The sequence below is a fragment of the Vigna umbellata genome, chromosome 4 (genome assembly GCF_029865625.1).
Source record: "Vigna umbellata cultivar VRB3 chromosome 4, Vumbellata_1.0, whole genome shotgun sequence".
Classification (NCBI taxonomy): Eukaryota; Viridiplantae; Streptophyta; class Magnoliopsida; order Fabales; family Fabaceae; genus Vigna; species Vigna umbellata.
The window spans coordinates 15,740,980-15,760,229 of record NC_142168.1 but is presented as its reverse complement, the minus strand read 5'-3'; the positions used below and the strand labels follow the sequence as shown (position 1 = coordinate 15,760,229).

At 35.5% G+C, this 19,250-nt stretch overlaps 1 protein-coding gene and 1 pseudogene across 1 annotated transcript; both read left to right on the top strand.

Annotated features, from left to right (window-relative positions):
• The first annotated feature begins 1,324 nt into the window (after positions 1–1,324).
• LOC124848196 (chlorophyll a-b binding protein, chloroplastic-like) lies at positions 1,325–2,311 on the top strand. The gene has a single exon (XM_047325840.2). The coding sequence runs from the start codon at positions 1,394–1,396 to the stop codon at positions 2,186–2,188; it is 795 nt and encodes a 264-aa protein (XP_047181796.2). The 5' UTR covers positions 1,325–1,393; the 3' UTR covers positions 2,189–2,311.
• Positions 2,312–17,986: 15,675 nt separating this feature from the next.
• On the top strand, positions 17,987–18,499 carry LOC148199339 (ethylene-responsive transcription factor ERF057-like; annotated as a pseudogene).
• Positions 18,500–19,250: the final 751 nt, after the last annotated feature.

Here is a 19,250-nt window from a genome sequence, read left to right as displayed (position 1 = left end):
TATATATATATATATATATATATATATATATATATTCACACAAATAACGTTGTGATTTTTATAGTAACTATCAAATTTTAATCTAATTTATCACTATATTTTCGACATTAGTAATATTATTTTTAATGTTTTTCTATACATTTTAATTTCAATTTGCCCACCTACATTAATTATTAATATTCGCGTTTCAATATTAAATCTCGTATTTAATATATTTTAAAATCATTTTGAATTATTGTTTTTATGTACAAAATTTTATTATATAAAATTTCATATTTTCAACCATAATTTAACACTATAAAAATAAAAAAAACTATTTTGGTCGATTTATTAAAATTTTTAAAAAGTATCCATATATTGAAATTAAATTAATATTTTATTTAAATAACCAAAATATATAGAAGGTTCTAAAATATTACAATTTTTAATAATATAAATAATATTTTGAATAATGTGATCTTAATAAAATTATTAAGTTAAATTAATAAATGAAACATATTTTCATCTACATGCTATTCCATATGTTATATAAATAACTTAATAGATTTTATTAAAATTTTCTTTATTAGATGTCACTCTTTTAATTAATTAATTATGTAAATTAAAAATAATTTAAATATTTCTTCATTTCTGTTTTGTAGAATTTTTTATGTAAATCATTAATAATAATTTGTATTAAACATACGATGAAAAAACACATTTAATATCTGTCAATATTGAATTGTTACATTTTATTATTAATATTCAAACAAAACTTTAAATATTAATATTAATTCTTTACACACAGTTTTTCGAAAAACAAATTTTTAAAAACTTACTTTTCTTGATTTTCTGATTCGTTTAAAAAAAGCAAAAATCAACAAATGAAAAACAATCAAGACTAGAACTTTGCTCCCTGGTAATTGAATTCAGACCATAAATGGAGTGTGTTATTGTTAAATAAAAGTCCAATATATTATTATTATCTTGTAATTTATTTATTTTTTGCAACAGTGCCGTTGGGTCAATTGCTCTCTTGGTTTGGCTTCTTTATACTTTTACCATTTTCTAACTTTAGATATATCTATTCATTACACTCAGCCTATCCAAAATCACACATGGCAATTTCTTACTGGATACAATACCTATTCAATCATATTTTATCAGATGTTTCTTCTCTTTGTAGGGTTTCCAAAACAAACCGTTAGAAATCTACAAGTGATATGAGAAGAAGCATGTGGACAAAAAGGATGCACCAAACCAATAGAAATTCAGCTATAGATCTCCCAAAGATAACAAACCTTTCTTCTTTAAGCTATATATATATCATTGGCTCTGCAAACCCATACATCAACAACACCCCATTCACTTACAAAGCTTTTTCTTTTTCAGTGCTTCATTCTACAACATTGCAATGGCCGCTTCCACCATGGCTCTCTCTTCGCCATCATTGGCTGGACAAGCCATAAAGCTGTCTCCTTCCACCTCGGAACTCTCCGGTGGAAGGATTTCGATGAGGAAGGCGGCCTCCAAGTCGGTTTCCTCTGGAAGCCCATGGTACGGCCCAGACCGTGTGAAGTACCTGGGCCCATTCTCGGGTGAGGCTCCTTCTTACCTGACGGGGGAATTCCCAGGTGACTATGGGTGGGACACTGCCGGGCTTTCTGCTGACCCGGAGACATTTGCTCGGAACCGTGAACTGGAAGTGATCCACTCTCGATGGGCGATGTTGGGGGCTTTGGGGTGTGTGTTCCCTGAACTGTTGGCCCGGAACGGTGTGAAGTTCGGGGAGGCGGTGTGGTTCAAGGCTGGGTCTCAGATATTCAGTGAGGGTGGGCTTGACTACTTGGGCAACCCAAGCCTGATCCATGCACAGAGCATCCTTGCCATCTGGGCCACACAGGTGATATTGATGGGTGCAGTGGAGGGTTACCGCATTGCCGGTGGGCCTTTGGGTGAGGTGACTGACCCAATCTACCCGGGTCGGAGCTTCGACCCATTGGGCCTTGCTGATGACCCAGAGGCCTTTGCTGAATTGAAGGTGAAAGAGTTGAAGAATGGGAGATTGGCCATGTTCTCCATGTTTGGTTTCTTCGTTCAAGCCATTGTCACTGGCAAGGGACCTTTGGAGAACCTCGCCGATCACCTTGCCGACCCCGTCAACAACAACGCCTGGGCCTACGCCACCAACTTTGTCCCTGGAAAGTGAGAGAACTTGCATATGAGACTTATAATTTCATTTTGTTATCTGGTTTGTGTAGTCTTATATTGATTATGCTCTTAATTTAACACATAATTCGATATATATCAATTAAAAGTGTTAATTGAATAATAGTGTCTTGGCCATTCATCGAAGATAAAGTGAAATGACACGATACAAAACAGTGGAAATAACGAGTTAGAATTAAAATTTATTTTTTAATATGGTTTCAAAAACTAGTGTTAAGACATTTCCGAAATAATAAAAATTAATTCTTATGGTATAAAGTTTTTATTTCATCTTTATCTCCATATTTATACTTATATTCGTTCTTTTACTAATTTAAAATAAATTAATTAACTTTATAAAATAAATAAAAATCACTATAAGAAACATAATATTTATAAATGTTAATTATGAAAAGAACGTATCCTTATTTTTTTAATGTCAAATAATTTTTAAAAATTATATAAATTTTAATAAAATTGGTGAAATAGTTATATAAAATATTACAAAATTACACATAAAAATAAAATTTTACAACAACAAAAACATTTATTAATTTTATAAACATTTAAAATATTTTAAAAGAAGAAAAATAAAATATATATTCAAGTTTTAAATATGTTATGTACTTTTTTATGTTTCAAACCAGATTCTTATATATTTTTAATAAGTTGTGTTGTTTTTTTTCAGTACTTTTATTATAAGAGATTATTTTGTTATTGTATGATTTCTAATTTTTGTATTAGAACTAACGTTTTTATTATGTTTTATTAGCAAAGAAAAAAGAAAAAAAAAAAAATATATATATATATATATATATATATATATATATATATATATATATATATATATATATATATAACTCGAGATTTATATATCATGTTTATTAATGGGAATTTTTCTGGCTTATATTGAGTCTTTTATTTGTGGTTCTGTTATATTTTCTAAGTGACCAAATAAATGTATTGAATTGGACAAAAAACTCAAATCTGAATGAGGAAAAATAACAACCAATTTTATACTTCATCCGAATCCAAACATTTAATTGTCTCAAAATAACTATTTCTTCTTCATTTATTTTCGTTTGCCTAAAGTCAACTTTATTCCTATGATTCCATTTGTTCCTCATAATTAAAATCTATACACTCTTCCATAACTTCTATTTGTGGTCAATAAATAGAATTGTTGAAAATAAGCTTTTAGTAGATTAAGATGCACCTTTCTCACTTCCACCCACTTGTAACAAATGTTCCAAATATTTTTTTCTATACTACAAGTGAGAAATAAGTGTTATTAGTCTCTTCTTCCAACCAACACAATACAATGGAGACATTAATTAATTATACTCCTTGATGGACGAACGCCCGAGGAGAGATCGAAGACGCGACGCGGACTCCTCGAAGCTTCCTCCAGAGAGATGAAGACGCAGCGGAATAGAATAGAAGTTAGAGAGCGAAGGGAAAACTGAGGTTGAACATATGGAACCCTAGAATTTAGGATTTAATCTGTGGAAACCTGAGAGACTCGAATGAAACCCTAGAAGTGGGAATAGACTCGATTTGGACCGATTAAACGGTGATAAATGGAGATTGAATGGTGGAAAAGGTTTAGATCGAAATAAAGGAGGGTTCAATCGGTGGAAAATGGAAAACGATGTGAAGAGAGGTGTTTAAACGGTCAAAATATGAACAAAATGGTGGAAGAGGCTGTGACGAGAGAGAAACGAGAATGACAAAGTGAATCTGCAAGGATAGAAGACTCACCGTGAAGAACCATGGCTGGAGACGAGGGAGACGAGGGACCCGAGAGAGAAATGCTCTCTTGAAACGAAGACGCGCAAGGTGTAGTGAGGTGTCGTTGAAGCGTTGCAGATGTGGCAGTGAATTAATGGTTTAGAGTGGAGGAAAGGTGACGTGAGAGAGAAAAGTTTCTAATTCAGAAAACTCAATTCTCATTAATCTCAAAAGTCCCAATACAATAGAGGAGCTGGGTATTTATAGTAACCCATGCTCCTTAAGAGCTAAACTATAAAAGATAAAAATACAAAAGGAAGACTAAGTCAAGTAGGATTCCATCATGCCCTCCCTCTTAAGAAAAGATTTGTCCTCAAATCTGGCAATCGCCTTATGAATAAGCTCCACACAATCTTTGGGAGCATGGCCATCTTCGAGTGCCCTTATTCTTTTAGATCTAGTTTTCTTCCTCCTGGATCAAACACGAATCTGCAATACACATCAAATATATCTTCTGTTAATATCAATCCAAGAAAGAATTTTTCTTTAAAAACAAGAGAATAAGAACTTCTAATACTTTGATTAATAATCTTTGAAAATTTTAGAAGTCCAAATTCAATTTTATCTTGAGTTAATTGTTTTCTTAAAGATAAGAATAAATCAAGATTTGAATTGTCATATTCTGAAAATGTTTTCATGACAATTGGTTTGAAAGAGAAGTCAAAATTTGAAAAGTAATCAGTTATTGGAAAAGAAGTAAAGATTTGGAAACCTTCCCTTTTAGGTTCCACATTCTTTGAAAGAATAGGATTTGTCATCAGTAACAATTTCTCCTTTTCTTTCTTCTCTTTTTCTTGCCTTTCTTTCTTTTCTTCTTCTTTTCTCTCTTCTCTTCTTAATTCCTCTCTTTTTCTCTTTTCTCTTTTCTCTATTTCTTCTCTCTCTCTTCTCTTCTTTTTTTCTTTCTTCCTTTTCTTTTCTCTCAATCTCTCTTTCTCTTTTCTTATCCTTGATCTCCTTTAGTCTTGCCCCAAATTCTAATTCTCTACGAAGAAACCCATGATCCTTTAAACTCTCAAGAAAAAGTTTTCCATCATCAATGCAATCCTTAATTAATTCTAGGTTTCTTTTAATGCTTGAAGGCACAAACTTTCTTCTCATGCAAGCTTTTAAATCATGCCAATCACGTATGGAAGACTTCCTACCTTTCCTAACATGATATTGTCTTTCATCCCACCACTCACTTGCATTTTCTTCTAACTTAGAGAGATATATGCTAAGGACATAAGATTCACTCTCTTCATAAAACCAAGGATTTATTTTATCAATTTCTTTCTCCCAAGCTAGGTATGTTAATGCACCTATGTCTTTACCAAATGATGGAAGATTCCTAGCTTGTTTAAACATTTCATCAACTTTATCTAACCTAGAAGACCTATATGAACCATAAGAAGACATCTTTGTTTTTAAAAGTTTTCTTAATCTAAAGGGTTCAAAACTTTCACTTAGACAAGTCCCAGGTAAGAGAGGTGAGCTAAAGAGCTGCTTAAGTACCAAGTCTTGCCTTGCCAGAAATGTCTTAGGCTACTAACTAATTACCCCTTAAACTAAAATCACCTTTAGAAACAAAGTACACAACTCAAACAATCACAAACAATTAAGCACAATCAAAAGACTAGACACTCGGACTCTAATGTGATAGGGCTTAGAGTTTAATCCCTTTTAGCCTAAATCAACCCTAAACGTAAAACTCAAAACAAATCAATATAAACAAAACACTAAGAATCCAGCGGACTCTAATGACCCCTACGATAAACACAATTCAAATCAATATTAAAGTCTATGATGAAGCTTGTAGCTTTGGCTAACAAGACACATTCACCTGTCTAGCTATGCTAAAAATAAAAGCAAATAAAGTTGCCAAGAGTTTGAAAGAGCACCAAGGACTCTTCCAAAGAACTTGGACTTTATAAAAGGCCCTTTTACACAACAAAAATGAAACTAACAGTAGGCTAACACAAGCCTATTACAAACAAATTAAAGGAAAACAATTACAAAAGAAAATAACTATACTAGGCTGCTACGGTCTTGGTACTGGTCCACTTCATGCTCAACTTTGTTGTTCCACTTTGTGCTTCGGCTATCAATTCTCTTGGTCTTTCCTGATCAGTTTCCTACAAAGTAAATGCACGGATCTTCAATCAAAATTTGCTTATCCAAAACAGATTACACAAGGTGATGTGTATGGCAGTAAGTGATGGACAAATTTGTAAGCACCAAAATATGATGTCACAAACTTGTTTCACAATCGGCAAGTATGACCGAATCGTTCAAGTAATAAAACTTGGTAAGACCAAGTATCGTTCTTCCCAAAGGACTCACGGCCTAGTTTAGTTATGTGGTTTCTTGATTAACTAAGACTTACAAACGAAATATTTGGGTTTAAAATGCAAGACAGAAAATAAACATGTATGCATGAATTTTGATCAATGGCAAAGACAAAAGATAAACACTTTCAATGGAATATATGAATGAATATGTTGTTGGGGGTCAATTTCATCTCATCCACTCTCATATATTTTAGGAATTCAACATTCAAATCATCATTGTTAATGCCACTCTCTAAAGTACCATTCTAGATGGCTTCTCCCTAATCAAATAGTTCATACAATTCCTAGCATTCCTAATGATTAGTTTATTTTGCGCAGGAGCTTAAGGCAACCAATATAATATTGTCAGTATAATATTGAGAGAAATTCCCCGGATCTAGATTTCCCCGTACGTGTCCGTATCAACAAAACCAATAATCATGCATTAGAATGAGTTAAACAATGCAAGCATTGAGCAAAGAGGAAAAACCCTAACTAATGATGAAAGAAAGCATATGTCTTAATTCAAAGATGTACTCAACAAATCCATATATGAGAGCTTCAAGAGATTACTTTGATTCCCCAACAAACATACAAGGTTTAGTTCACCATATTCATGGTGAACCTAGATGAATAACAATGAAAGTATGAAAGAATAAACCCAATAAAGTGGAAGAGGTAGCCTTAGCATCCAAGATCCTCCTTCAAAGGGGTGAAAGAGAGAGTGTTTGCCTCGTTTCTGCCAAAGATGCCTAACTATAGGACGTGCAAGCCCTTATATACTAATCTAGAGTTACAAAAGATTACAAAAGTCCAAGCCCAAAAAGTGCCGCTCAGCGGTATTTACCGCTCAGCGGTGATTGCGCGTCTTCTTTCTTCCCCTCAGCGGCCATTTTGCCCCTCAGCGGTTCCAACGTCACCTCTTGAGTGCCGCTCAGCGGTAGTTTGCCGCTGAGCGGTGCCTTCGACTTCTCCTTTTTGCACTCTTTCTTGTCTTTTCTAATGTCCTCTCTCTTATTCTTCACTTCTTTCACCAAATTCACCTCAAAACCTGCACAAAAACACTTAAATCAAGCATAAACCTGTCCAGCTCTCTTATTTCTGAAAATATAAACAAAAGGCATGATTTCGAGCTAGTTTATAAGTCTAAAGGTTGCTTTTAGTATCAACTTTAAGCATGAAAATAACAGTTTTTCAACTGTTATCACAACCCCAAACTTAGAACTTTGCTTGTCCTCAAGCAAATAAAATGTAACTCCATCTCCAACCAATTCATATGATGGTTCACTCATTCAAAATCCTCTTTTCAAGATAAGTAATAACTTCACTCAAACTTAAGACCAAGAGTTCAATCAAGATGTGCACATGCTTTAGTGTTCACAAAGTCATTTAAATTCCAACAAATGTTATTTTTCATGAATGATCAATCAATTAAGCATGGATGTTCATGTGCTTATGGAATATTTCCTCACTAGGTAAAGTGTTTCACTCAACACACAAGTGTATAAGAGGTAAAGTGTTTCACTCATTCACTCCACTATCACAATGTCACATGAATCAACTTTGCCTTTCATTTAACCACAATCAAATACATTCACAAGCATGCATCATCACAAGGACTTTTCAATGGCTTATAATGTGGCTGGGCTAACAAGAAAATTGGTTTTTCTGGATCACAAAATCCTTGAGTTAAGAGAATCATAACAACACAATCTTCTTATTCATTCCCAACTTTCTTTTGCCTTTGCTTTTGCATTTGCATTGAGCTTTGCTTCTTTTTCTTTTCTTTCCTTTGCATATTCTTACTTTTTAGCTCTTAGCTCAATGCTTTTTCCTTTTCCATGTTTCCCCAATAACCCCAAACTTGAACATTTAACAATACCACACAAGATCTTCTACTTAACTCAAGGTAAAGATTTTCAATCAAGGGTGTTCAGTGTATATTTAAGGCTAAGGGTTCAAAGGATAGAACACAACGTGTTCTCTTTTAGAAGGCTAACTTTATGAATTTGGCCAATAAAAAGGGTTTCAAAAACACGGCCTTTGATCATATGATGCAAAACAAGCAATTGATTCAATCATAGAAAACCTGGGCAAAGTCATTCATGCTTTCAAAGTAATAGCATTCAACAATAACAACTCTGGAGCTCAAAACCTCACATATAAGCTCATTCACATTTGACATGCACATCCTGCTTAATTTCACAATCACAATCATGATATTATGCATTTGTTCACAAAGCTTGTGAATCACCTGTATAAGCATTTTAATGTGCACATCATCTCAACATCAATCAATCAATAAGCATCATCAAGCATTACTTATCACACAATCACAGTTAATAGCAAACCATCATAACAAACCAGGTGTTCGATAGAGTACATCAAACCCTAATCTAAAAACAAAAACAAATAAGTTCAGAAAACTTAAACCACAAAAGCATAATCATATGATAGCATTCATCAGTAAATGCTATCTTAGCTCCTCATCAGTCCGAGCTCTCTGTATCTTCCTCTTCCTCTTCATCATCATCTTCATCAAATGCATCCTCCTCCTCAGCTTCATCTTCATCCATGTCTCGGGCTGAAGCTTCAGCTGCTTCAGCTCCTCCATGCCATGGTTCTTCTGGCCAAGCTACCACATTATGGAATTCATCCATAGTCCACCTGTGTGCTGGAGGGGTATCATACATCCCCACTATCATCTCAGCCGTGGCCACCTGCCCTCTGTGAATGGACTGCAACTGAGCACCTATAAGAGACATATACATGTCCCTCATCTGGAATGGTTCTGCCTCATGAGTATCAGCAGAAGTCCTGCTCTGTGCTGGCCTTCTCTCTCTACGAGCCTGGCGTGGTGGCACTGGCTGGGCTGCCTCCTCACCTCCACAGTACTGTCTGTAATAGGCCTCATCTATAGCTTTTCTTGGCCTCTCAAATGGTGGAACAGAAGTGTCCACCCCAGCTAGCTTGCAAAGGTGAGTGATCAAAGAAGGATGTCCCAGTGGTGCTTTGTTGTTTGAGGTGTTAGCACACACACTAATCTCATCAGCTATCACCTGCCCAATATTAACATTCAAGTTTCTGATAGCACAGTAGATGAAGAGTGCCCTGCTGAGAGTAATATCTGACACATGTGAACATGGCTGAATGTTGGCATGAGAAAATGCCATCCAATACTTTGCAAGAGGAGTCAAATCTGTCCTCCTAATATTAACCACTGAGCCAGATCTATTCCTTTGGAAGTGTCCTCCAGGTATACACAATACTCTCTCCACATCCTCATAATCAGCACCTTCCTCCATGCAAAGAGCAAACTGGCACTGCTCACCAGCCCATACAGTGTCCAGAAAGTTATTAATTGAATCAGGATCATACCTGATAGCATGGCCTCTGACATAGCCCAAATAATTCTCAGCTGGATAATCACCAATCTTCTTTGCATTGGTGTAGAATTCTTTCACCACAGCTATGTTGGCAGGTGATGGATAAGTGGCTAGCTTTCCCCAATCATTCCCTAACACTTGCTCTCCAAATTGAGGAGCAAAGTTAGGTATCATTCCAACCTTTCTCTCCATCAGAAGTCTCCTGTCCTGAACCACCCTAAAGTGCTTCTCATGTTTCCTAGAGAGGAACCTGCCATTATGGGGCTGCTCTGGTTCCTTTTCCTTTCTCTTGGTTGCCATGGTTTTCAATCTCTTTCCTGAAGAGGATGCCATTCCTGCATTCAAACATAAATCCAAAACCACAGAACACGATGTTAATCATTAGTAAACACAAAACAAAACTCCTTTTGAAGCTAAACCACCGCTGAGGGCCAGAATTTCCCCTCAGCGCCACCAGTGCCACATTCAAACACGCAACAAACCAGAAAAAGCAAATCTGGCAGAGTGCCGCTCAGCGGTAAATGCCGCTCAGCGGTGATCTGCAGATTTTTGCAAATCTCGTTTTTAAACTGTCCTAACTCCACCCAAATGCAATTTTCAGTTTTCCAGTTCATAATCAAGCAGTTTAATCGGTTCAAACATCAAATATATCATCAAATCATGCATAGAAATCAAAACCCCTAAATATTCATGCTTTGACAATCACAGTCAATTTCAAGAACCCTAGAATGAACAAAATGCATTTTACTTACTTGGGTGGAGATGCTAGATGATATGAGAATGCTTCCAAACTAGAATGCTCTCTTCCAACCCCAAACTTTGATGGCACACTAGTGAAAAAGTGAGTGAAAGAGAGATTTTCTAAAGAGGGAAGAGTGAAAAGATGTGGAAAACCTAAGAGAATGTGTGTGGAAGTGTTTGTGCAGAGAGAAGCCAGAAAATAAACCCTTAAAACGCAGCTTGGGGTATAAAAATACCCTAATGGGCTCGGGTCCCGCTAAGGGGAACTTAAGCCCCTCTGCGATAGTACCGCTCAGCGGTAATTGACGCTCAGCGGCACTTTCGTGAAGTGCTCCCCTCCTTCTTTTCTTGACCTACGTGCCTTCCCTACATGTCTCTCATAGGTTCCCTGCAATTCAATGTTAAAAATGCTTATGCAAATCCTAACTAAAAATAAACAAACAAAAACAATCAATCAACTGGGTTGCCTCCCAGGTAGCGCTTGTTTAACGTCACGAGCCTGACCCAAAATCCACCAACACTCATCAGTAGGTGTTTCAAACATAGTATCCTTCAGTAGATACTTAACCACCTAGCATCCTTCAGTAGATGCTATCTCCAAAATAATTACAAAATAAAGTCCACAACTTAAAAATTACAAAACCAAAATCAAAATCAAAAGTTTGTCAATCACTGGGTTGCCTCCCAGCAAGCGCTCTTTTAACGTCATTAGCTTGACCCAATAAAGTTCAAGTTCCTTCTTCTTTTTCTTCTTTCTACTGAACTTCTTCAGAAATTTGATCAAACCAGGAACCTGTTGCAGTGTCTCAATCATAGGAACTTTAATCTCCAATTTCTTGAAGATTTCCATAAAGCACTTGAACTTCTTTTCCTTCCTATGATTCTTCTTTAGATGAGGATGTGATTTTTCATATGATTTCTTCTTCTTTCCTCTCATCTTCTTTTTCTTCCTTTTTCTCTCCCTAAATTTTCTCTTTTTCTTTTCTTTTATTTTTTTCTTCCCTTTTCTTTTTCTTTTCAACTTCTTTATTTTCACACAAATCTTCTTTCTCTCTTCTCTCTCAACCACTTCTTTCTCTTTTTCTTCATCTTTATTTTTCTCACTCAACTCTTCTTTCTCTTTTCTCTCTATCTTTTCCGCATCTCCCTCTATTTTTTTCTCATCAAGAATCTTGTCACTTTCAGTGACATTGGTTTGCCCTTCCTCCTTAAGGTTAACTTCAGTATTAACCTCATCATCCAATCTCTGACTAATGTAACGAAAGTGCATCTCCATCCTTTTACATGATTCTTCAATGCTTTTCTGAGTAGAGTCGGAACTTTTCAAAAATCGTTGAAGGGTGTCCTCCAAACTTTCTGATAGAGAGGATTTTTGCTGCCATTGTTGTTGTGGTTGGTTCTCAAATTGTCCGGCAGCTTGCCAAAATTGGCTTTGATCCATGCTTGAGTGAGGTTCCCACCATTGGTTGAGATTACTTTGGTAGAATTGAGTGCCCATATAGTTAAACTCTTGACCAAATTGCATTCTGCAGACATTAGGCACAAAACTCTAGGAAATATTTGTTAGCACAAAAAAATATAGAAGAAGATATATATTCAGAAGATAAAAAGATTTAGAAGATAGAATCAAATAAAATAGAATAAAACCTAATCTAAAAAATAAAATCTAATCTAAAAGATAAAATAAAATAAAATCTAACCTAACCTAAAAGATAGAGTAAGAATAAAATAAAATCTAATCTAAAAAGATAAAATAAAATCAAATAAAAACCAAAAAATAAAAAACAGAAAATAAAAATAGAAAACAGAAAAACAGAAAACAGAAAAATAAAATAAAATCAAATAAAATACAAACTGAAAAATATAAACAGAAAAATAAAATAAAATAAAAATTCGAAATTTAAAATAAAATAAAAAAAATAAGTCAAAGATAATCAATAATCACACAAATTAACCAGTTAAACCACGAATCCCCGGCAACGGCGCCAAAAACTTGATGGACAAATTTGTAAGCACCAAAATATGATGTCACAAACTTGTTTCACAATCGGCAAGTATGACCGAATCGTTCAAGTAATAAAACTTGGTAAGACCAAGTATCGTTCTTCCCAAAGGACTCACGGCCTAGTTTAGTTATGTGGTTTCTTGATTAACTAAGACTTACAAACGAAATATTTGGGTTTAAAATGCAAGACAGAAAATAAACATGTATGCATGAATTTTGATCAATGGCAAAGACAAAAGATAAACACTTTCAATGGAATATATGAATGAATATGTTGTTGGGGGTCAATTTCATCTCATCCACTCTCATATATTTTAGGAATTCAACATTCAAATCATCATTGTTAATGCCACTCTCTAAAGTACCATTCTAGATGGCTTCTCCCTAATCAAATAGTTCATACAATTCCTAGCATTCCTAATGATTAGTTTATTTTGCGCAGGAGCTTAAGGCAACCAATATAATATTGTCAGTATAATATTGAGAGAAATTCCCCGGATCTAGATTTCCCCGTACGTGTCCGTATCAACAAAACCAATAATCATGCATTAGAATGAGTTAAACAATGCAAGCATTGAGCAAAGAGGAAAAACCCTAACTAATGATGAAAGAAAGCATATGTCTTAATTCAAAGATGTACTCAACAAATCCATATATGAGAGCTTCAAGAGATTACTTTGATTCCCCAACAAACATACAAGGTTTAGTTCACCATATTCATGGTGAACCTAGATGAATAACAATGAAAGTATGAAAGAATAAACCCAATAAAGTGGAAGAGGTAGCCTTAGCATCCAAGATCCTCCTTCAAAGGGGTGAAAGAGAGAGTGTTTGCCTCGTTTCTGCCAAAGATGCCTAACTATAGGACGTGCAAGCCCTTATATACTAATCTAGAGTTACAAAAGATTACAAAAGTCCAAGCCCAAAAAGTGCCGCTCAGCGGTATTTACCGCTCAGCGGTGATTGCGCGTCTTCTTTCTTCCCCTCAGCGGCCATTTTGCCCCTCAGCGGTTCCAACGTCACCTCTTGAGTGCCGCTCAGCGGTAGTTTGCCGCTGAGCGGTGCCTTCGACTTCTCCTTTTTGCACTCTTTCTTGTCTTTTCTAATGTCCTCTCTCTTATTCTTCACTTCTTTCACCAAATTCACCTCAAAACCTGCACAAAAACACTTAAATCAAGCATAAACCTGTCCAGCTCTCTTATTTATGAAAATATAAACAAAAGGCATGATTTCGAGCTAGTTTCTAAGTCTAAAGGTTGCTTTTAGTATCAACTTTAAGCATGAAAATAACAGTTTTTCAACTGTTATCAGTAAGCACTTCCCTTTTCTCGGTCTTGTGCCCTTGATGCAGTTACAAAGAAATTGTCTTTTGCTCTCTAGGAATAAACTGCAAGAAAATCACACCCAATTCAGCAAGATGATGTAATTCACAATGAGCAATTTAAATCCAAAACAGTTTAAACATTCAGAAGCAATTAAACTAGATAACTCCCTTTAGTTCAGATAGCTTTCACATGAAGTGCTTAGGTTGCTGTTTTCTCAGTAATTTCCTGCTCAAGCTAAACTACCAACAAATCAGTTCCAGTCTAATCAAAATCAGATTAATCCAATGCAATGCAGAACAATTCCAATTCAGAATTCAGATGGGCTAATCCTAGTGTACAAAAACTGTCATACCAGATTCAACATTATAGCAAGAATATTTCAACCAAAACAAAAGCAATTTAAGGTGAAAGAAACTCCCTTCAGTTCAACACTCCCACGTGAATTGCTTCTGCTTCTGGTTGCTCATTCTAAACTAATATCAACTCCTATTGGACACCCTGCACTGGTTCATTTCTGCATACAAAATCAAACCCCAATCCAGCAAATACAAATAGGAATGGACATTAACCAGATGCAATGGATGTAATTCAATCAATCTGAACAAAACTGAAATCTGCATGTGATTAATACCAGAAAAATATTTTCTATATGCATTTGGAAAAATGATCTCAACAAAGAAAGAATGATGGTGCTAATAAGAACTCAACAGATTTCAACAATTGTAAGCAAACCATGAAATCAGTAATCACATTCAGACATATAATATCTCAATGATTTCAGCAAACAGTTTATAAGCCAAAATGAATGCAATGTCAGTTTAAGCAAATCACAACTGCTCCAATCTACTTGATCCAATTTCTTTTCCTGCACAATGAACAATCACAAAACAGTTAGATTAACAATGAATTCTCTATTTCAAAGTGCCAAGGAATTAGGCCAAGTCAGCCTTACAAAACTCACAACACTCAGGCTTCTTTTTAAAAGCTTAAAGCACTCAAAATGGAAAGGTTTGGAAGGGAGATTCCCCCTTGGCAGTACACAGCTGGAGAGTCTTTTAGACCACCACCACCTAAGATGCTACCAAGCACACAAACCTCTTTCAAACTCTAGAAACCAAAGTGTAAAAACTTCTCAATTTTAGACAAGGCTATGCTAAGGCAAAGTAATGGACAAAACAGGACAACCACCAACAATGTAAGCACCAGATAATGAAACTAACAGCACAACAGAGAACTGACTCAAGATCAGATTATGAAAGCAACAAAAGCTCAATTATGAAAAGCAGATCAGAATTTACACTTGCATTGAGACAAAACCAGAACATTCAACAATGACAATCAAGAAACAAAGCTTTTGATCAAAGTAAGCACTCAAACAGGATCCTAAGATCAGTTCTAGAGTAGATTTCAAAAGCAATAAAAAGATCAAGAACAAATTGCAGAATTTTTGTAAACAAATGTTCAAACTGATTCACTTTATTTCAGAATTTTAGTGCAGCATCTAACATTGTTAATTTCAGCCTTATGCACTGTTTCACAATGAAATCAGTAGAATCAACTCCAATTACAAGTGTTACTGCTATGTTCAAATTCAAATCACAGATTTAGTGGTTGTTTTGTACAAGATTACAAGTACTGCTGATGTGATGCAGATTTTTGTGGACTTAATCATCAACCACTTACAAATTTTAAGCCAGAACAACTTTGACACAAATGTGCAGTAACACAAGTCAAATCAAATTTAATTCTGCAGAAAAGAAATTAAAGCACTCAAACACAATGACTCTAGGATGTACTGATGTTAGAACTTAGTAATGATCTAATACTAAGTATAGAATACAACCACACACACAAGACACTAAGACAGATTCAATCTCGGTGTAATTGAAACAAGAGAATGCTGTGTTTTCACAAAGTACCACCAAGCTATGCCATGTATTTCATTGCTTATGAGATGTGTACTTGTTACTGGCAAGCAGTTCAACTTATAGAACCAAACTTAGTTCACAGATAACAATGAATTCAAAGGAAACTTGCAAATCAAAAGTCAATTTTAGCTACTGCCAAGTACAAACACCCGAGCTCTTAGTTAAACTTTTCATAGCTCATATGGTGTGCATTTGTGAGTAACAGCCAAACTCAAATCAGATATGACAATGCAATCATTCAAAATTGCCAATGGAAATCTGTCAGCCAGCTTATTCATTCGAATGAGTCATAGCTTTTGAGGCTTGACAGAAATTACACCAAGGTTAACTTCAGGTACTCACGAAATTGAATACTAAACCAATTAAACACAGATTTAAAATGACAAAATAAGCAAAGCACAAGACTAAAACATGACAGAAATGGATTTAGAAAATAAAAGACTCAAACAAATTGGATTCACCGAATAAAATGATAAAAACATTGACTCAAGGCACAGGAAATGCAACTTGGAAACCGAAACAGATATGAAGAGATTCAAAACACGAAACACAAACAAGACAAGACAATAGAGAGATGTAATGAACAACGCATAAGTGAAGGAAACTCATAATAGCGAAACAACACAAGACATTAAAGGAATCATAAAACAACGCAGAGAATGAACAAAATTAAACACGACTCAGAATCAAATGAACGAAACATGACTCGGACAAGACCGAATCAAGAAAACAACTAAACTTGGAATCAAGAGAAAACAACGGGAAAACAGAGAACGCGAGACAACTTACCTCTGAAGCGTGCTCGAACCTGAGCTCTGAATACCACTTGATGGACGAACGCCCGAGGAGAGATCGAAGACGCGACGCGGACTCCTCGAAGCTTCCTCCAGAGAGATGAAGACGCAGCGGAATAGAATAGAAGTTAGAGAGCGAAGGGAAAACTGAGGTTGAACATATGGAACCCTAGAATTTAGGATTTAATCTGTGGGAACCTGAGAGACTCGAATGAAACCCTAGAAGTGGGAATATACTCGATTTGGACCGATTAAACGGTGATAAATGGAGATTGAATGGTGGAAAAGGTTTAGATCGAAATAAAGGAGGGTTCAATCGGTGGAAAATGGAAAACGATGTGAAGAGAGGTGTTTAAACGGTCAAAATATGAACAAAATGGTGGAAGAGGCTGTGACGAGAGAGAAACGAGAATGACAAAGTGAATCTGCAAGGATAGAAGACTCACCGTGAAGAACCATGGCTGGAGACGAGGGAGACGAGGGACCCGAGAGAGAAATGCTCTCTTGAAACGAAGACGCGTAAGGTGTAGTGAGGTGTCGTTGAAGCGCTGCAGATGTGGCAGTGAATTAATGGTTTAGAGTGGAGGAAAGGTGACGTGAGAGAGAAGTACGGTGGTAATTGAAAAATGGAAATGGGAATGGTGCTTGGAAGGTGGCTAGAGGGAGTCTTTGGACTCTCTAGCCTATGACTTTCAAGAGAGAAGAGTTTCTAATTCAGAAAACTCAATTCTCATTAATCTCAAAAGTCCCAATACAATAGAGGAGCTGGGTATTTATAGTAACCCATGCTCCTTAAGAGCTAAACTATAAAAGATAAACATACAAAAGGAAGACTAAGTCAAGTAGGATTCCATCACTCCTCTTCTCCTAAAGATTTATCTTTTAAACATCTTATTCATGGTTATCCTCCGAGCTAATATTATAATGGATTTATTTATGGAGTATTTATCAAGGAGGAAGTGGAGCAGTTTGACATGCTAAGCAGAGCCAATGGTAGGTGTTACACCCTTAGAGAGATGTTAATGCTAATATATATTTTTTTTAGTTAAATATGTTTTTAGTCCCTTAACTATCAAGCGATTTTGGATTTAGTCCATATTTAAAAGGTTTGTTCATTTTAGTCCTCTTAGTTTTGAAACTCTTATAATTAGTCCTTAAAATTGGATGACGTTAACTTTAGTTTGATGTGGCAAACGACGAACCCACGTCTGATGCCAGCTTCCATTTTTACTCTCTGCCACATTGCTTTTCTTTTTAGAAATCAGATTAAGTGATTGCCATGTTTTGATTTATGAAATCATATTAGCATTAAGGTTATTAACTTACTTTTTTTCAATTGGGGAAAAGTAGTTTTACCCGAAGCATTCTACTTGATACATTCTACTCGAAGCATTCTTTATTTTCATTTTCTTTAAGAAAGCAAAGCAACATCCCTTGTTCTCTTATTTTGGAACTGAGACAGGTTCTTCTCTTCATTTACATTTTTCACTTGTTTCATATTATCTTGTCTGTTACAGAGCATGACGACAGTTATGCATATGTACAATAACAGTAGCATGGTGCTGCCAGATTTCTTAGACCCCTGCAATGATCAAGAGCTGATGAAAGCACTTGAACCTTTTATGAAAACGGATTCCTCCATAACTTACGCTTCCTTATCTTCTCCAAACTTCTTCTCAATTTATGACCAAAAGCCTCTAAATCTAGCCAGTTCCATCAAACTCAACCAACTCACCCCATCTCAAACATTCCACATTCAAGCCCAAATCCAGGTTACACACGCCTAGTTTCTTAGCCCAAAGCTCGTTCCCATGAAGTAAGTGGGTGGTCGTGTTCTTTCCAAGCCCACAAAGCTTTACCGTGGGGTGAGGCAGAGGCACTAAGGCAAGTGGGTGGCGGAGATCAGACTCCCCAAGAATCGCACTCGTCTTTGGCTTGGTACATTCGAAACCACTGAAGAAGCTTTGGCATACGACAACGCAACGTTTAAGCTTAGAGGAGAAAACGCAAGGCTCAACTTTTCCCCCAATTGAAAAAAAAGCAAGTTAAGAACCCTAATGTTAATCTGATTTCATAAACCAAAACATGGCAATCACTTACTCTGATTTCTAAAAAGAAAAGCAATGTGGCAGAGAATAAAAAGGGAAGTTGGCATCAGACGTGGGCTCGTCGTTTGCCACATCAAACAAAAGTTAACGTCGTCCAATTTTAAGGACTAATTGGAAGAGTTTCAAAACTAAGAGGACTAAAATGAACAAACCTTTCGAACACGGACTAAACCCAAAATTGCTTGATCGTTAAGGGACTAAAAACATATTTAACCATTTTTTTTTCTTTGGATAATGAGTTCTATGATCTGTTATGAGGTCTAAAATAGTGAACCTCTTTTTTAAATAAATGCACAAGGAAACTTTCATAAATCCCTTTTCTTTTTATAATTGAAATATGTATATATTATTATTAGTAATTTTTTTCACACATTTATATTTTAATAACGTTTTAAATTTTATAACACGAAGATAATTTACTAAACAATAGTTAAATCAAATTAAGACTAGAGGAATGTCATTTTAATATTGTGTTAGTGTTGGCTTACTTCCGATATTAGAATAAATCTTAACTAATAAACGCTACCGTTTTAATTAGGAATGGCAAGGGGTGTTGAGTATAGAGTTATTCATTCTCTTGGACAATCATCTCCACATGACTCTTGATGATATTGGTGACATTGATCTATCTCTAGCGCGAAGAATGTGGATGGTTGAATTTGACTTTTGGTTAATA

What these genes read in the sequence shown, in the direction of transcription:
- LOC124848196 (XM_047325840.2), top strand. Translation starts at nt 1,394, where the DNA reads ATGGCCGCTTCCACCATGGCTCTCTCTTCGCCATCATTGGCTGGACAA.